The 20,015-nt window shown below is 37.5% G+C and overlaps 1 protein-coding gene and 1 pseudogene across 1 annotated transcript; both read right to left on the reverse strand.

The window, feature by feature from the left end:
- Positions 1-3,670: 3,670 nt before the first annotated feature.
- Positions 3,671-4,603, reverse strand: LOC116554457 (olfactory receptor 4C16). The gene has a single exon (XM_032282425.1). It carries the CDS (start codon positions 4,601-4,603, stop codon positions 3,671-3,673), a length of 933 nt encoding a protein of 310 aa, XP_032138316.1.
- Positions 4,604-7,726: 3,123 nt separating this feature from the next.
- LOC116554558 lies at positions 7,727-16,495 on the reverse strand (annotated as a pseudogene).
- Positions 16,496-20,015: the final 3,520 nt, after the last annotated feature.

The raw sequence follows: 20,015 nt of genomic DNA on the forward strand, positions 1-20,015 counted from the left end.
TTGGTTATATTATGTACTTTTTGGTTTTCTCCTTTTCATGTCATTGTATTATGAAAAGAAAACTAATAAAAGTCTACTTTAAAAATTGGGATTTCTGATATCCCTAAAAATGTATTTCCTGTGCCATCTGAATGGTCACTAACATAAAAGTAAAATTTAAAAATGTGGATTAATACACAGTGATAGAAAGAACCAGATAGAAAATACCAGCTGGGGAAAGATTCTGTTGCATTTTTGGAAACATGGAGATGGGCGTTATTAGATAACTGACTTAGCAGGGTGGGGGAGGTTCCAGTCATCTGAGTAAACAGAGAAAACTAGCAAGCTAGTTCACCTGCAAAGTTCCTGAGATGGGCCGGGCACGGTGGCTCAAACCTGTAATCCCAGCATTTGGGAGGCCGAGGTGGGTGTATTACCTGAGGTCTGGAGTTCGAGATCAGCTTGATCAACATGGCAAAACCCTGTCTCCACTAAAAATACAAAAAATTAGCCAGGCATGATGGCTCACGCCTGTAGTCCCAGCTACTTAAGAGTCTGAGACAGGAGAATCACTTGAACCTGGGAGGTGGAGGTTGCAGTGAGCTGACATCGTGTCACTGTCCTACAGTCTGGGCAACAGAGTGAGACTCCATCTAAAAACAAAACAAAACAAAAAAACTCCCAAGACACTGAAGACTTGGCTATAGTTGCAATAATTGTCCAGTTACAGTTATCCTTGGTTGTGCAAGTGCTAAGAGAGATTCCACTGCTTTCTCTGTGTTCTGGATACAGTCATCTCTGTCCTAATCTATACTAACAACTCTAGCTACTCCTAACAAACAGAACCAAGTACTGCAGCCAGGACAGTAACTCTTTTTTATCTGCTGATTTACTCATATAAGGGGCGCTATTTTGTGGTTCCTACTGTGTTTCTACAGCTTTCCTGGCAAATACATTTTCCTCTCCAGAAACCAGGACCTGTATCCTGGTGAAACTAAAGACTCTAAAAGTGAGTTCCTGGGAGTGTTGACAATGGTAAACACTTCACTTTCACCACTTGGGTCTAAGAATGATGTATATTAGTCTGTTAGGCAAATGGGGACCCCACACCATATATAGGCATCAGTTCAGTGTTCAATGCATATACTGAATCCTGAGGACAGCATCCCAAATCCTCACAGAGATGGCTTCTAGCTAGTTTCTTAATCGAACTCTTAACAGGCTTTTTCTATCAGGCTGGCTGCTTATGGGTAATAGGTTACACGGTAAAATCAGTGAATTCTGAGATCATGAGAACACTTTCTTATCTCCTTTGTCCACAAATGGGTAACATGTTCTCAGCAATGATTAAAACATATTATGTCAATGTATCCCTCAGGCTGCAAGCCATCAATTGCTGGTGTAGGTGAAGGTATTTTTGGAGATGGGAGGCAGACCTGTATCTAAAGTATTTATCATTTCTGATGACAAATTACTGTCACCTTCAGGGTGAAAAAGGTCTGATATCGTCAACTTGCTGCCAGGTGATGACCATTTTCCCAGAGGATAGCATCATATTGAGTGTTCAGGCATGGCATCTGCTACTGGCAGGTTGCACACTCAGAGGTGGCAGAAGGCAGATCAGCATCTAAGGCAGGGAGTCCATAACACTGTGACTAGGCGTAACCTGCATGCTTGTCGCTACAGATGCTCTGTTCATGTGCTATCATTTGGATAGCCTTGGGCTGGATAGATAGAACACAGTTCACCCTGATCACCTGGCTAGTTAAAGCCTATTCTCTTCTACATCTTTCTAGTTAGTTCCCACTCCAATAGAGCTGTTCACACAAATGTTTCATAGACTACCTTGCCCAGTGTTTTCATCTTCCAGTTGGATAAAAAACCCAGGCATTTGCTGCTACCCTTGAGTCAATGTATATTGTTAATAGGATATTTCTCCCTATATACAAAGCAGAAAAATAGTTTGTCAGGTCTTTGTCCACTAGCACAATTTCCCTATGCTACTTACCTGTGAGACTTCCTTTGAATTGCTCTGTGAAGGGCAGCTGTTCTATACAATTGGTGTCAATGAATTGAGGTGACTTGTCTGAAAACCAGACCAAAATCAGTCCCTTCTCTGTCAGTTGATTATACAGTACTCCCAATGAGCCCATACATGTGAGTTGAGAGAGGGGCTTTGATTTAGCATGTTACAGTGTAATAGGATCAGAATCATCCATTTGTTCATGAATTACTCTTCCCTTCTGACACACTCAGTCCCAGGTCTTATCAGTTTTGGCTGGTGTACCCTCAAGAACTTAATTAAGTCTTGTTGAATTCAATAATATCAATTCATAATGGGTTGCAGTTGAGGTTGAAGTTTTTTTTTAATATTCTTGGTCAGTCACTCAGTATCTTTTATACTTGTTATGTAAAAGTGAGCTTGTTTTATCCTCTCTATATGAAGGGAGAGAAGTATGCATTTACCTAGTGTCAATGTTTCTATAATCAAATTGAATATAAAGTACTCAGGAAAAGGAGCAGTGATTGAGACATCATTACTTTCCATCATAAAACATGTGCTTTTAGCATGAAACAAACAAGTTAATAAAAAAGACAAAAGGCGATAGCAATTTCCACTGCAGAAATACACCTCTCATCTAAACATCACTACCTTCTCTGTTTAAGTTCCTCTCTTCTCCATTGTATAGAAATCTCACTACAATAATTTATATCTTGATAAACTATTTATTTTTCTAATTCTAAAAATATGCCTCTAGGTTATCAGATACTTTATTGAGTCTGTTGTTTCAAATTTCCTGCAACCAACTGGTTACGCTCTTTATTTCCAGCCCACATAGTATCTCTGCCTTAATTTGAGCTATCTATCCTACAGTCATAATATCCTTCTAATATGAACAAATTACTGTAATTATTATGGTTTGAGAGAAACATTAATAGTCCTCCAAATTAGAAGGGATCAAATTAGGACCAAAAAGTGATTTTACAAAAATAATAATTATATGACTACAACCCCAACAGTGATAGTCTTCTTAAGATCAAGAACCCTTTCAGTGATAGTCTTCTTAAAATCAGGGGTAAATTTTCTTTCTGTGTTCTATCATGGTTCTAGAAGTATCTAGGTGAATTTATGGAAAGATTTCAGCATACGGCTCAAAGAATTGAAAGGGAGATTACCTAGGCCATGTATACCATTCCTTACAACATAAAGCTTCTACAATTATTGAAATATGGTACTTTCTGTTGAGTCAGGAAGAGCAACTAAGTTGATCATGAGGTATAAAGAATCTAACATGTCTAATAAAGAAAACCATTAAGAAGAGGAAAAACCTGTTAGACAGTTGATATATAGATAGGTAACTATTAGCAGTGAATTCCAGAAGTAAACATGGAGAAGAAAAGGCAAACTGCAGATCTAAACCACAAGTGACACCAAGCAGCCAGGAGTACCAGAGACAGCAGTGAAGGCAATGAGCTTTACATATCTGTTTGTACAGCATGCTGCCTTTTCAGCCACATAAAACTAACTCAACATTAACCAGTGTTATTTGTCCACCCTGTCTCTTCTCCCAAAGGAACTAACCCTCATGCACCATGACAAGATTACATTAAATCAACAATAAGAAGATAATATTCTCTATTGATTTCTCCTAGGGCACTCCAAACTTGAAGAAGGATTTGAAATCTTCATTTATCTTTTGTCATCTGTGATCAATTTCTTGCTCCATAACTTCCTCATGGCACTTTTCACTTCTGTGTTCCTCAGGGTATAAATCAGAGGGTTGAGCAAAGGTGTTCCAAGTGTATAAAACACAGCTATCATCTTATCCATGGGGAAGGTGGTGGCAGGCCGTGTGTATATAAATATGCAAGGTCCAAAGAACAAGATGACCACAATGATGTGGGAAACACAGGTGGAAAGGGCTTTCTTTCTCCCTTCAGCACTGTGGTTTCTCAGAGAATGCAAGATGACGCCATAGGAGAACAACAGCATGACAAAACTCACTGTACAAATGGCCCCACTGTTGGAAACCAGGAGTAGGTTGACCACATAGGTGTCTGAACAGGCAAGTTTCAACAAGGGCTGCAAGTCACAGAAATAGTGATCGATCACATTGGGGCCACAGAAAGGCAAACTCAGGGCAAGAAAAATCTGAGCTAAAGAATGCACGCAGGATCCCACCCAGGCTGCAGCCACCAACACACCACAGACCCGGTGACTCATGATGGTCATGTAGTGCAGGGGCTTACAGATGGCCACATAGCGGTCAACAGCCATGAGGATAAGGATGAAGATCTCCAGGCAGCCAAAGAAATGGGATGAAAAGACTTGGATCATGCACTCGCTGAAGGAGACAGTTGTCTTCTTCAAAAGGGCATCCGCAATCATTCTGGGGGCTATGGAAGTAGAGAGGCAGGTATCAGATAAGGATAAGTAGAAAAGAAAGAAGTACATTGGGTTCTTAAGTGCCTGGCTGGTCTTGACGATAATAATAATTAGCAAATTACCCAACAATGTGCCCAAGTAGAGAAGCAAAAACATAACAAACACTATTTTCTTCCAAAAAGGATCCTGTGTCAATCCAAGCAGAATGAACTCAGTCACATTATTATTCAGTTGCATGGTTCTCATGAGTGAGGTGATGGGGCAAGTGTGAAATGGTCTATCTGCAAAAAATAAAGGAATTAATTTGTAGTGTGCTATGTGATTTTATGGAATGTTTTATGCAAAATTAAATATTTCCTATCGGATACATTCTGTTAGTGGTTTCTTAAAAAGCCACTTCGACACTTTGTTTCATAATTTTAATGACCACGTCATGGGGTTATTATGAGTCTCAAACGTGCTTATGAACATAATACGTTGGTATAGCATTCTTCAAATACAAGTCTTGGTTTGCTTTAGCATCATTCTAATTAATTTTTTCAGTTCAATGCATGTAAATGTAAGAGGTATGGATCTATTTTAATATTAACTTCATTTTTTTCATTTTCAATTTTCAGGCCACTTTTTGCATCGTGTATCATTCAACATTTAAGATATATTTGACTGCTCTTGAAATTTCATGATACAAAGACCTACACCACCACCACTCTATAGATAATATTAATACATAGTTTATATATTACATATTCATTGTATATATTTATATAAATATATGTTATTTATGAATACTTAGTATGCTCCACTTCTCTGCAAAATTTCTCCCAGATATTCCAGATTATAAAAAGTAAAACACTTATAGCCTGTAAATAATCTGTTGCTACATTGATGTGTCCTTATAATATTTAGTACTGATATATACTAATAAACAGAAATGAATGTTCTTAGAAAATTGGATATCTCTTTAATATCCCTATTTCTAATTTTCTTCCTCTAATTTATTAAAAGCACCCCTAGAACACTCAGAATCCTTGAGGTTATGTTTAAATGAAATGAGGGTTGAGTATAGTATTACTACTCAATTGTTTGTTTTCACGATTCAAGTGTTTAGCTTGAATCGTGAAAACAAGAAAGCATTTTATAACTGGGTGGTTTGAAGGTTTATTATTGAACTAGATCATGTTTGTAATCCCCAGTAGAGTTTTTATTATCCAGACATCCAAAAACCACACATTCCTGGAACAGAGCAGAGATTTGGAAGAAAGAGGGTGATGTGATTTTAGAGAAGACAGAGTAGATAGCAACTGCCTTCTTCATTCAATTTATTTTCTGTCCTGGAAAAGTCAATCCTTCTTCAACTTTGAAATGTCGCTTTTGCCAATGAAGATTTGTTCTTTAAAAAATAATATGGAAACAAATATTATCACAAGGCTTCTTATTAAAGAAAATTTTTTCTCTTTAGATTTTTGTTGTCAAGGTGACACTAGACAGTACATATATGCAAATACAAATGAAAGTGTAATTTATTTAAATATAGTCTGGAAGCCTATTGCGTTTCTCCACATTCCCATCAATACTTTCAAAACACTGTGATGAGAGTTACAAGTTGGCCAAAACAGATACAATAGACAAAATAGGCACAAAATTCCCTTTATATATATTACTTCCTCTCCCCTGACGGATTTTCTTCTCCTCACCAGATTTGAAATATCCCTTATCTTCCTCCAAATAAAGAAAAATGCTCCCAGGAAAGTGTCTGATGAAGTTATTCACTTTGGCATGCTAAGAATAAAACAGTATACACACACACACACACACACACACACACACACTCCTGTAACACACCTGTAACATTTATTTGCAAGTACAGTCCAGGGAAGGCAGAATGCAGCTCTAAAACACACACATATATATATCTATATATATGCACACATATATGTATATTTTTGGTATCTTTGGACTCTTTGGACTCTGTAATCTTTGAAAAGTATCTTAAACTGTAAGGGAACTGAGTTGGTATTTTAATCATTACAATAAGCTCATTTTTTTCCTTAATTCATTTAAAAAGGTAATTCATCATTAAGTATTTATGCTTGAAAATGCGGTAGGCATTTTCTACTTTAATACTTCTAATACTTTATGATTTTTGAGCACTCCTTTAAGCGTATAACCTTTGGTTTGTATATCAGCAATCCCATTAGACTATTCATTTCTAGATGTTCTATATTATTTACCTTATATATTTGAACATAAAGTTTTTAGATAAATTAAGGATTATAAATATATAATGTAATTAACTTGGTAATAATTATAGGTCTTCATCAAATATTTAGTGAATAGATTAGTCAATAATCAGAGTATGTCTTTTTCCCTGGAATTCCTTTCCATTTCTACCTACATCAACTATTGTAACATTTCAAAATACAACTGCAAAATAATTTCATCTAAGCAGCCTTCATCAATTGCCTCGTAATAAATCTCTGCAGCTTTCTAAAGGCTTCCCTTATTCTTTTCTCATGCTATTATATGTAATTGCTTAAACTAAATTATTTATGTATGCCTAGCTTCCATCCTGGAATAAGAATACTGGAAAGCTATGTGTTCTCTGGATGTTATTCTCCACTGTACCAAACCCAATCCCCATTATAATGTTGGTGCTTAGTGTTTTGTTTTGTTTTCTGTGCTATTGCTGTGCCACTGATGGTGCTTAGTGTTTCCTAATTGAACATTCTCTCTTCCTTTAACAATGCATTGATAGTATCTAATTAGTACTATTCTGATGGCAAAACACATCCACATCATTGCTTATTGGAGATTTCTATGTATTATGAATGGGAGAATGACAAATATATTCCTCAATTAAAAAGCCAAAAAAAAAAAAAAAAAAAAAAAGCTGGAGATCAATTTCAGATAACTCCGTGAATTAGCTCCATGACTTGGAGTAGAAGATATACTCTGCAAGGCATCACACGGCTAAGAAAGACTTGGGGACTCTGACTCCCATAAAAGTGATCATCTCAAGAATTTGTTGGGTTTTTTTCTTTATATGAATCCTTGGCTCTTAAGAGATTCAAGGAGAGCCTTAACGTTTTACATAGCCTTCTGATACTGCTGCACACTTTTGTGTATGTCTATCTATATGAGTCTACATCCATTTTCTTTGCAGAGGAGTGTTAACATCTGTCATCAAATTCTCAAGGGAAAAGACACAAAAGTGGGTTACAGTGGGTGAAGACAAAGCATCACCAGTAATACAGCACATGTTCTTATAACTCCTGCACTCTCCACAACTCTTCAAACAAGATAAGCCAACTTTAGATGGCTAGATACATTGATCAAAACAATAGTAAACAGACAATGTGTTTATGTTGGAGGTAACAGAGAATAGCTGAAAGAAAAGCGACCAGGAGGTGTTGAAGGGCAGATGGGAGTGGAATCCAGGGTTAGGAGGCTCCTCCTATGCTTCTTTGTGGTATTGCAGAGGCCACAGTGAGAAGCATTGTTTTCCTTAAGAAATGGATGTGGACCCAAAACCTAAAATGCAATAAAATAAATGGGAAAAAAAAAAAAAAGAAATGGATGTGGAGAAATAGGAACAGTTTTACACTCTTGGTGGGAGTGCAAATTAGTGCAACTGCTGAGGAAGACAGTGTAGCAATTCCTCAAGGACCTAGAAATAGAAATACCATTTGACCCAGGAATCCCATTACTGGGTATATACCCAAAGAATTATAAATTGTTCTATTATAAAGACACATGCACACCTATGTTCATTGCAGCATTGTTTACAATAGCAAAGACCTGGAACCAACCCAAATGTCCATAACAATAGACTGAATAAAGAAAATGTGGCACATATATACCATGGAATACTATGCAGCCATAAAAAATGATGAGTTCATGTCCTTCATAGGGGCATGGATGAATCTGGAAACCATAATTCTCAGCAAACTGACACAAGAACAGAAAACCAAACACCACATGTTCTCACTCATAGGCGGGTATTGAACAATTAGAACACATGGACACAGGGAGGGAAGCATCACACACTTCGGTCAGTTGGGGGGTGCTAGAGGAGGGACAGCGGGGACTGGGGAGGGTGGGGAGGGATAACGTGGGGAGAAATACCAGATATAGTATAGGTGACAAGGGGATGAAGGCAGCAAACCACCTTGCCATGCATTACCTATGCAACAATCCTGCATGATCTGCACATGTACCTCAGAACCTAAAGTATGATAAAAAAAAAAGAAATAAAAATAAAATAAAGAAGAAAAAAAATAAATCTCTTAAACCATCCAGTTCTCCCTAAATCAGTTATACTTGACTTCTATATTTAAGAGAATCTCTATCCTCACTAACATCTTTGCATAATTTATCATTCTCTGCAGTAAATAAACCAGGTTGTCCCAAGCTGCTGTATCCCCCAAATTCTTAAATCCAAGTGTGTTATAATCTACTCTCCTTGAGTTCCTTCCCATATATAACTGAGTCTCATGATTTCTGCTATCAAATCAAGGAATGCTCTTCAAAACAACCTGGCCATAGAATCAAATTATAACATTTAATATGCATTATCTATGCTTCCTATATCTGGTTGCCCCAAATGACATGAAATTAATATTTAAATGTCCATCTTTCCAAATCATACTACACAGACAGCATGAGCATTCTGGTGGGGCGAGGATAGATAAGATGACATGTGGAAGGAGGTTGGGCAAAGGAGGGAGGATTTTTTTTACCCAAAGTATTTTGAGCAATGTCCCTACCACATATATAACATATCATCTTTCCCTTTGATATATAAAATTTAGCCTGCATGTTTTCATGCTTACTCCGAACATTTTCTGAGGATTATTTAACTTTTCATACTAAATCTCAGATATGTACCAATTTCAAATTATATTCTTATCATATTTTCAAAACAACCAAGTAGTAACAATTCTATGCTGTAATAGACAATATTTTCTTCAAATCTGTCATTTGGAGATGAAAAATCTGGTATTCTCCAAAAACTTTGTCAAGGTTACTTTCTCTATTAAACTTTTCTCTAACTCTTTATCAGATATAATCTCTTCTAAGCTTCTAGGACCTGTCAACTCTTAGTGAAGACTTATCTTGCCCCAGTGGCTTGCATTTTTAAAAAACAGTGAACATTTATTTACCCTGCCATCTCAAGAAACTGTAATAAAACTTAACACATGAAATGTATTCTTTACTCCCCAACAATCATGGCTTTTCACATGCCTGGTACTCATAAAATATTTGTTGAGTTCAAAAAAATCAATTTATTCCAGAGATAATATTTCATTCCACTTATTTCCTACATTAACATTAAATTTTAGAAATTTAGGTTTTTTCTCTTTTTCAGAGAATGTGAGAACTGCATAGTTACAAGACATAAAATATATTTATAAATTATTGTGAATTAATCTGTAATGATAACTCTCTGAGCTCCCAAAGATGGAAATAATCTTACCTGTTAGAAGAGTCTCTTTTTTTTCCCCCATTTATTTATTTTATTGCATTTTAGGTTTGGGGGTACATGTGAAGAACATGCAAAATTGTTGCATAGGTACACACGTGGCAGTGTGACTTGCTGCCTTCCTCCCCATCACCTACATCTGGCATTTCAGGATTACAAATCATTCTACTATAAGAAGAGTCTCTTAGTGTTGTCTGTCCATTCCTTTTTGAAACTAGCCTTCCTGTAAATTTTTTTTTTAATGTTTCTTTCTGCAACCTTGAGAGAATAGTTTAATGCATAATGACGTAAGAGATTAGCATCCTAGAGAGAATTATTCCCTAACGATTCCCTTCCTTTGCTAACCAGATTTAACTTCTGTTTTTTTCTATTTAGCCTATAGTAAGTTAGCCCTTCTCATATCCAGTAGCCACATATGAACAATGGTGTGGAGGTGTTAGGTACCTCAGGCACACCAAAGGTACTGGTAAAAAAAGAGGAGAAATAAAATGGGTGCTAGAGAGGGTAACAGAAAACAAGAAAGATCAAAAATAATGTCACTGGTTTTTTGTTTTTGTTTTTGTTTTTGAGACGGAGTTTCTCTCTTGTTACCCAGGCTGGAGTGCAGTGGCGCGATCTTGGCTCACTGCAACCTCCGCCTCCTGGGTTCAAAGGATGCTCCTGCCTCAGCCTCCCGAGTAGCTGAGACTACAGGCGCGCACCACCATGCCCAGGTAATTTTTGTATTTTTAGTAGAGACGGGGTTTCACCATGTTGACCAGGATGTTCTCGATCTCTTAACCTCGTGATCCACCCTCCTCAGCCTCCCAAAGTGCTGGGATTATAGGCATGAGCCACCGCGCCCGGCCAGTCACTGGTTTTAAAAAAGTGGATCAGCAAGACATCAATTCTGCTCTCACCCATTAGGAAGCAAACTTTTCTCTCTCATGTAACACACCTGCAACATATATTTGCAAGTGCACCCAGGGAAGGCAGTGTGCAGCTCTGAAACTAGAGATTCTCTTCTGTGGGCTACAGACAGTCCCCACCAAAGAACCACATATTTATAGCAAGTGGTCTGAGATTGATATGTGTGATGAGCACCAAATCTCACATTTTTTCAAATTTATTTCCATTTGTTTTACTAACTCATGTTAGTAAAAACATTTATTAAGAAATAAATTGTATTGAATTAATATTATTTCACCAAATATTTATCACATACATTTTATATATCAGGCTCTGTGCTTGCGACTTTACATAAGTTATATCTTTAAATTCACATAATTATTCTATGATATAGGTGTTAACAATGACATTTCACATGAGAGAAACCCAAAACTCACAGAAATTAAGCAGCTTGCCTAGGTTACATATTTAGTAAGCTCAGTATTAATGTTTGTACTAGTGACTGTTTTATCCTGTGATTTTTTCCTCTTTCCACACGTTTTCCTTACACTAGCCTAAACTGAAGACCAGAGAGCACTAGAAAGTGATAATGATGGAAGACATTTCATCATGAATGGCATTTCATTATCATTTCATGGCTAAGTAATAGCACCTCAGATTGAGGATCTTAGAATTAAAGCAAGGTAATGGGGACAAGCTGAAATTCAGGTAGCCATGGGATTGACAAGTGAAAATGTTCAGTGGACAATTGATTTTTTTAAGTATGAATTTCAAGTCAGTGCTGCAGAACTGGATTTTGAAATTATTATTCGTGAATGGCAGTGCGAATTGTGAGTTTGTGTGCAGTCATCCCCACCCCACCCCCCCCAAAAAAAAACAGAGAGATTACAGAATGGAGCCAACAACAAGATATTGGGTTATCCAAACACATGAAAGAATCCCTGAAGGATCTCAAGAGGCGTGTTCAAAGAATCATGATAAAGTCAGGAAAGAATAGCCATATGGAATCTAAAGAGCAGGCTTTCAGAACAAAGTGCATGAGTTTTTGGCATAAGACCACATGAGCACTAGAACCATGAGCTCACACACATACAAGTCCTGATTGAAGTGATTAATGACTAAAGAACTTTAAAAGAGAAAAAGTTTACATAACATAAGGATAGAAACTATGGAACAATCCTTATTTCTTTCTTAGCAAGTATTATAAATTATAAGTACTTATTGAAGGTAGGGATCATGACTAGCTTGTTCTCCACCATAGCTACCACAGTAAGCATTTATAAACCACCATTTCTAGTATATAATTAATAATCAACAATTTAGTAAGTGAATGAATACATAAAACAAATGAAGCCAAATTGAAAAAAGAATTTGAGTAGCAATTTACATTTTTCTTCTATTTGGGGACATCGTTGGGTAACTTGTTGATCATTACTGCAACTGAGGCCCATTTCTTTTTCTCCACTTGAGTTTATGCCAACTCTGCTTTTACACAGGGCATCTTCCAGAGATCACTCTTCTTTCCTTCCTGTCACAGAGAGCATGGGCAAAGCTCTATCCTTACTCAAGAGTTGTGTGTCTTTGGAAGTTTCCGTTGTTTATATACATGAAACCTGAGGTGTAGACAATTGTTTCTCACATTTGAGTACCTGACTAAGGACTTTTAAATAGAGACGCTCTGAAGATCAACTTTGGCCCTGGAATTCAGCCAAAATCATCTATCAGCTTAGACGTCATCATTTGAAAGGCTGAAGAGCTAAATGCCTACATCAGTGTCATTTGTGTTGTCTCTGTCTTTCGGAGATACGACTGCATAGATCATACTATCCAATCTGCATAATAGTACTATTATAAATTAGTTTTGGAAGTGGGTCATTGTCAATATATGAATATCCACTTCCAAGTATTGACGAACATTACAGATGTAGCTTGGAGAGAATATCTCCTTCTTCATTTTTGTTTCACTTTGGTTTCCTTTTGGATATCAAACATTAACCAGATTGATATTTGTATAATATAAATAGTAATAATACTAACCTCTTTCCAAAAGTGAACACAGGTATGACAACCACAGCTGCAACTGATGCTAAATCATTTCAGCAACAAGCATGAATAGGTCAAAAAGCAAAATAAAATTGTGCAGTTTTTTTCCTTTCTTCATTTTTTTTAACATATCAAAATCATTGCTGATGAATAGAATTCTTTCCTATATTCTTATCTCAAACACTAATAAAAGCATCTGATAGTTCTATAATATTAAGGTATATGAAATTCATATATATATTTTTTTTTTTCATTTCAATAGCTTTAAGGGTGCAGATGGTTTTTGGTTCATGGATGAATTGTATAGTGATGAAGTCTAGGATTTTAGTGTGCACATCACCTAAGTAGTGTGCATTGTACCTAAATGGTAGTTTTTAATCCCTCACCCTGCCATCTACCCTCCCCACTTTTGAATCTCCAGAGTTCATTATACCACTCTGTATGCCTTTGTGTGGCCATATCTTATAGCTCCAACTTAAATGGGAAAACATGCGGTATTTGGTTTTCCATTCCTGAGTTACTTCACTTAAAGATTTCCTCCAGTTTCATTCCAGTTGCTGCAAAAGACATTATTTTTTAGGAATTAGTGGTTTTCCATGGTGTGTGTGTGTGTGTGTGTGTATAAATACATATATGTACACACATCACATATATACATACATATACATGTGTGCGTCCATATGTGTGTGTGTATATACCACATTTTCTTTATCCACCCATCAGTTGGTAGACACTTAGTTTCAGTCCATATTTTTGCAATTGTGAACTGTGTTGTAATGAACATATGTGTGTAGGTATCTTTTTGATACAATAACTTTTTTTTCCTTTGCATGGATACTCAGTAGTGGGATTGCTGGATCAAATGGTAGATCTGTTCTTAGTTTTTAATCTCCATAATGTTTTCCATAAAGATTGTACTAATTTACAACTAGTAAATTACTCCGTTCTGGCTGGAGTAAGGTGGTATCTCACGATGGTTGATTTGCATTTCCCTGATGATTAGTGCTGTGGAGCATTTTTTCATTCTTGTTGGCCATTTATATATATCCTCCTTTGTGAAATGTCTATTCATGTCATTTGCCCACTTTTCAATGGGTTCATTTTTTCTCTTGTTGATTTGTTTGAGTTTTTGGTCTTTGTCTCCTTTTAACTTTGTTGGTTAAAGTCCATTTTATCAGAGACTAGGATTGCAACGCCTGCTTTTTATTCTCTCTCTCTCTCTATTTGCTTGGTAAATCTTCCTTCATTCCTTTATTTTGAGTCTATGTGCGTCTTTGCACATGAGATGAGCCTCCTGAATACAGCACACCGATGGCTTTTGACTTTTTATCCAGTTTGCCAGTCTGTGTCTTTTGATTGGGGCATTTAATCCATTTACACTTAACATTAATATTATTATGTGTGAATTTAATCATGCCATTTTGTTTTTGTTTGGATGTTTTGCCCTTTGGTTGGCAGTTTCTTCATTGCGTCATTGGTCTTTACCATTTGGTTCTTTTTTGCAGTGACTGGTACTGGTTGTTCCTTTCTGTGTTTAGTGCTTCCTTCTGGAGGTTTTCCCAAGTTTTTATTTATATTCATTTGCAAAAATTTTTAGCTCAAAGTCTCTTTTAGATTTATATTCATCCAATAATATTTAGTAAGATCATATTGGGTGACTGGGAGTGTTCTAATTATTGGGTTTACACACCAATGAATAAACATAATCTCTACCTTGACAAGGATTACAAGCTTTTAGGGAAAACAGAAGATAAAAGCTAAATTTTTAAAGCTTAATTTGTGATTATGAGTAATAAGGATATGATTAGTATGTGGGATTAGAAAATAACTGAAGGGAATTACCAAAGAACATCACCAGGAAAGACTCTTCTGAGGAGGTAGCAGTCCACCTGAAGATAGAAAACAATGACAGGGAGCCAGCCAAGCAAAGGCTCTGGGAAAGATCACTGTGGTAGAGAGAGAAAAACAAAATCCCTAAACTGGGAAAGGCTCAGAGTATTCAAATTGGGTTTGTTTTGTTTTGTTTTGTTTTGTTTTAAATCGTGTCTAGAGCCTTGTGACAAAGGGGATGGAATACAAAATCTGCTGGTGTAGTAGACTGGACGTGGAGGCAATACCCTGATTATGCAGGACACTGTGTTATCTTGGCCTGTTGTGTGTGCTTAAAAATGCCTCTGGGATGGGTGTGTTGGCTCATGCCTGTAATCCCAGATTGCTGAAGTTCAGGAGTTTGAGACCAGCCTGGGCAACGTGGTGAAACCCTGTCTCTACTAAAAATACAAAAAAAAATTAGCTAGGTGTTGTAGCACATGACCTGTAGTCTCAACTACTCAGGAGCTGATGCAGGAGGACTGCTTGAACTTGGGATGTTGAGGCTGAAGTGAGACCTGATTGTGCCACTGCACTCCAGCTTGGGGGACAGAGTGAGACCTTGTCTCCAAAAGAAAAAAATTTTTTAGATGCTTCTGGCTCCCATGTACCCAATGGATTTCAGGGAATGAGGAGGGTAAAACCTTACTGGCCTTGCATTAAAAGTTTATTCTTAGCATGTAAGCTAGTGACCACCCTGTTTCATCCAGTTTCCTTATGGCATTTTTTTTTTTTTTTTTTTGAGACAGAGTCTTGCTCTGTCACCAGGCTGGAGTGCAGTGGCACAATCTCAGCTCACTGCAACCTCCGCCTCCTGGGTTCAAGCGATTCTTCTGCCTCAGCCTCCCGAGTAGCTGGGACCACAGGACAATGCCACCACGCCCGACTAATTTTTGTATTTTTAGTAGAGACGGGGTTTCACCATGTTGGCCAGGATGGTCTTGATCTCTTGGCCTCCCAAAGTGCTGGGATCACAGGCGTGAGCCACCACGCCCAGCCTATGGCATTTTTTAACTTGGTGTTCCTCGGGGTATAGATCAGGGGATTTAACGTGGGTGCAACAATAGTAAAGCCATTCCCTTGTCTATGGGGTAAGTGACCACAGGCTTCATGTACAAGAAAATACATGGCACAAAGAACAAGATAACCACTGTGAGGTGGGAGCCACAGTTGGAGAGGGCTTTGTGTCAACCTTCAGAGCTACAACACTTTAGGGAGCATAAGATGACCATGTAGTAAGCAATTAGGATAAGGAAGATAGCCATATACATCACTCCACTGTTGAGGATAACTAAGAGTCCAGGATGTAGGCGTCCATGTAGACAAGTTTCAACAATGGAAACAAATCACACATAAAATGGTCAGTAATGTTTTATGGGCCACAGAAGGGTATCTGATACATGAAAAGAAGCTGTATTGTGACATGTATGGATCCCCTCACCCAAGCTCCTACCACCAACAGCAGCCATGATGGTTGTGTAGTGCAGGGGCTTACAGATGGCCGCATAATGAGAAAGCTAATCCCCATACCACCCAAAAAATCCTCTGCAAAGAGTTGAGTCATGCAGCCTTCAAGGGAGATGATAGTGTTCTCAGAGAAGGAGTCATCTTAGGGGCAATGACGGAAGAGTAGGTGTCATCCATGAGAGACAAGGAAGTAAGGAAAAAGTACATAGGTGACCTCGGACTTCAACTTGCATCCAGAGTCAACGCAATGAGTAGATTTTTCCCCCCAACGCTGTGGTCACATACATGGCTAGAAACAAAGCAGAGAATATTTTCCCTAGTTCTGGATTTTTTGTAATGCCCAAAAGAATGAATTCAGTCACATTATTTGAAGTCCCCATTTAAGAGAGGCTGATGAAAGCATATTGTTCTGAGCTGAAAAATCTGCAAAAACAGCACGATTTTTAACTAGTAATCAATAGGTATGTTGGGCATCCTTTGTACTCTGTCTCACATCCTCTTAACCTACCTTTTTTCTTTAGTTGTTGCTACAGAAAACGGCTGCTAGGAATTAAAACCTTGTAGCAGCTTCATCCTACTGATCCCCACAATGATGCCTGCTTTCATTAGTGCAACTCTTGCATTCTGTTGTGGTGCTTGCTGCCGTGACACATCATTCTGGTGCATACCCACACCTGAAAATATGAAGGGAATAACACGCTTAGAGAAACTCTTGACCATCAGTAACTAGGAGCCAACTGATAAATGGCAATCAACTTAACACCATCTTGTATTAACACTTTCTTTCCCTGTTTCACTGTCCCCAGTGCCTTCATTCTGTTTCCTGAAATGAACTACTTATATACGAGACCTCCTCTTAACCTTTGCTTTTAGATTGCTTCAAGCTAGGATGCTGACTTTCATTTCATTAACACACCCAAGAAAATATAATATAAATTTTCACTTATTTATTTCATACATTTATTGAGCACCTACAACACAATAGCTGAGAGCTGGTTGAAGAGTCTTGTAGGCTCTTGATGACATTAATACCTCGTCATCAAATTCACAGCATAGTTCATGTCCCAAAGATTATTCACTTGTTAATGACTATACTCTTTTCATCTACCTGTCTTTTTTCTAAATTTGAATTATTATTATCATTATTATTACATATTTCTGATATTCAGTGAATCCCTACTATGTCTCAGTCAGTGGAATATCCTATGAGACATTCTTAAATATTCAATAGAGGCTCAGAGAGGTGAAAAAAATGTGACGCCTGTTTCCCACAACTAGTAAACACTGAAGTGAAATTCAAATCCAGCTTTTCCTGATTCCAAAATTCATACTAACAATAATCTTTATTGCTTATTTTAATAATGCTCAATATGGATGAAATATTGTTCTTCATAATATAATTTCATTTTTGTAACAATCCAGTAAGATAGATTTATGCCTCCTGGGATTATTTTATTCAACATGTCTGTAATAAAATCCAATGACAATCCTACAATTAAGAGCATATACTCATCACATATATGTATACTGGAATACATATGTTCCAATCCTGAAACTAGAAGGTACAATGATTAAGTTTTCAAGTATTCTAATCATTGTCCAGATATTCTTATCAAAGAAAATTTAATCTTAAGCCTCTTTCTGTACTCCAAGAAGACTCAGATCTACAACTTAGCTAACACCATCCCTGCGCATGAGTCTAAATCAGCCTAAACCATTCTGTGGATAATGTAAATCCATATCACTACTCCTTCATAACTCACTTTCTCACTTCCAAATTTCCTTATGAAAGGCTGCTAGCAGAGGAAACAAAAGATTCTAGAGAATAATCAAAATATCAATTAAAAACTTTTATTTTGTACTCACTTTATATTATCAAGGAACTGGGTCTGTTACATGCATAATTGAATTTACTTTTCATATCATACAAGATGTGCACTATCACAGATTTCATCTTCAGGATGAGGAAACTGAGGCTTGGAGATGTTAAACATCTCATCTAAGATGAGTGGGAATTGTGAATTTAGGTAAGCTCATCTTGAAGCACAAGTTCTGAATCTTTATGCTGTATCTCTGAAGAAGTGACAGCAGCCTCCGCTGGCTAAATGCAATTGCTAGCACAGCCAAATGACATGGTAAAGGAACGGTGTCATAAGGAGCAAGTTTATCTTTGTTAAAGACACTTAAATAGAGGCTATGTGCCACTTGGTTAGAATATATTAGAGATCATTGCTTTAAATGGAGATGTAAACTCTGTTCTCTAAGACTTTTCTAAATACCTAGAGGCCCATTCTTAGTATCCTACACTTTACTAAATAGACAGCTGCCAAAACATTCTTTGCAGATCAACAATGTGGACTAACCCAAGCTCTCTCACCTGCAGCCCCAAGAACTTCTAAAGTCTTGAATAGTTCTCTCTAAAGAAGTAGAGAGAACACAATCCCGGAAATCAGTGCAACTGGATTTCATTTCCTTGTTGTCCATCTAATTCCTAGAGCATGTTGTTACATTACTTACTACTCTAGGCCTCGATTTATTTGCTCATGTGCAATATGGGGTGGGTGTAGTAGATGAATAGAACGCTAGGAATTCAAAGAAGCTGTCTCGGGAATTTGTCCTTTCCAAACACAGCCCCTTGCTTCTTATCTCTGTTAAGCATTTATGCTTCCAAGTAAGGTTTTCTTTGAACAATCTCAAGACCTAAAATATTTTAAAACAGTGTGCACTCGACAATTATTATAATAATTCCCTTTCTGCCTTAAAATCTGTGAATCTGTTATATTTTATTTGACTACTAATACACATCTCCACTTCTCAGCCTGACATCCAAGCCTCTTCCCCATAGTAATCAACCTCTCTTTCTCTAGTCTTCCTCCACTGCAGTCAAACCCATCTCTTACTGCCAGAACCTTAGCCTGTCTTGCACAATGGAAAAGTTCACAGGTCCAGAGAGATCAAACTTAGCTCTCTGCCCCAATCAGGCCACTTGCTGACAACAGAAACTTCAAAACCTGAGAAAATAAAACAATGCAATCATAACTAAAGTCAATGTGCAAAGTACACACTATTTCAGGGTACTGTGCTAAGATCTTCATGATTTTTTCTTTTAATTCTCACAAAAGCCATATGAGATAGACACTATTGTTATCCTTACTTTCTGCTGCAGTGGATAGGTTGGGATAACTAGTGAAACTGATTAAGCCCCTGGGTGAGTATGTCACCAAGTTCACAGCACAGGCTACTAACCTCTGTGCTCCACGACCTCTCCAAGAATTTTATGTCCGCCTCACAGCACTTTCACAAGAATTAAAGTAAGTAAGAAGCATTAAGAATGTCTGAAGAGCACTTTTCAGATATTCATCATGATTATTTTCCATTCTTATAAGCTCTCGACCTCCTGCTGCCTCTGCCCTCTGTTAACAAGTGCATTACCTCTTCTCCTTCATGCCTCACTTCCTCCTCAATGTCCACCTTCATCGTGGATATTTGTTACATGCACCTGTAGAGGTTGAATATTGGCAATAATTAAACTATCTCTTGTTAATGTTTTTAATGTCATGTTGGCTTTATCTTCTTAAGGGTATGCTTAAGGGTGGCTAATTTATTCTCTCTCGGCCACATTTCTAGTGCTGAGCTGTGTACATACTTGTCATTTAATTAAATTTAATTAAATCAATGCAATTCACTGTGGGAGGCCGAGGCGGGTGGATCACGAGGTCAAGAGATCGAGACCATCCTGGTCAACATGGTGAAACCCCGTCTCTACTAAAAATACAAAAAATTAGCTGGGCATGGTGGCGCATGCCTGTAATCCCAGCTACTCAGGAGGCTGAGGCAGGAGAATTGCCTGAACCCGGGAGGCGGAGGTTGCAGTGAGCCAAGATCGTGCCATTGCACTCC

Source organism: Sapajus apella, unplaced genomic scaffold, assembly GCF_009761245.1.
Source record: "Sapajus apella isolate SASKATOON/1434 unplaced genomic scaffold, GSC_monkey_1.0 scaffold14, whole genome shotgun sequence".
Lineage (NCBI taxonomy): Eukaryota > Metazoa > Chordata > Mammalia > Primates > Cebidae > Sapajus > Sapajus apella.

What these genes read in the sequence shown, in the direction of transcription:
- LOC116554457 (XM_032282425.1), bottom strand. Translation starts at nt 4,603, where the DNA reads ATGCAACTGAATAATAATGTGACTGAGTTCATTCTGCTTGGATTGACA.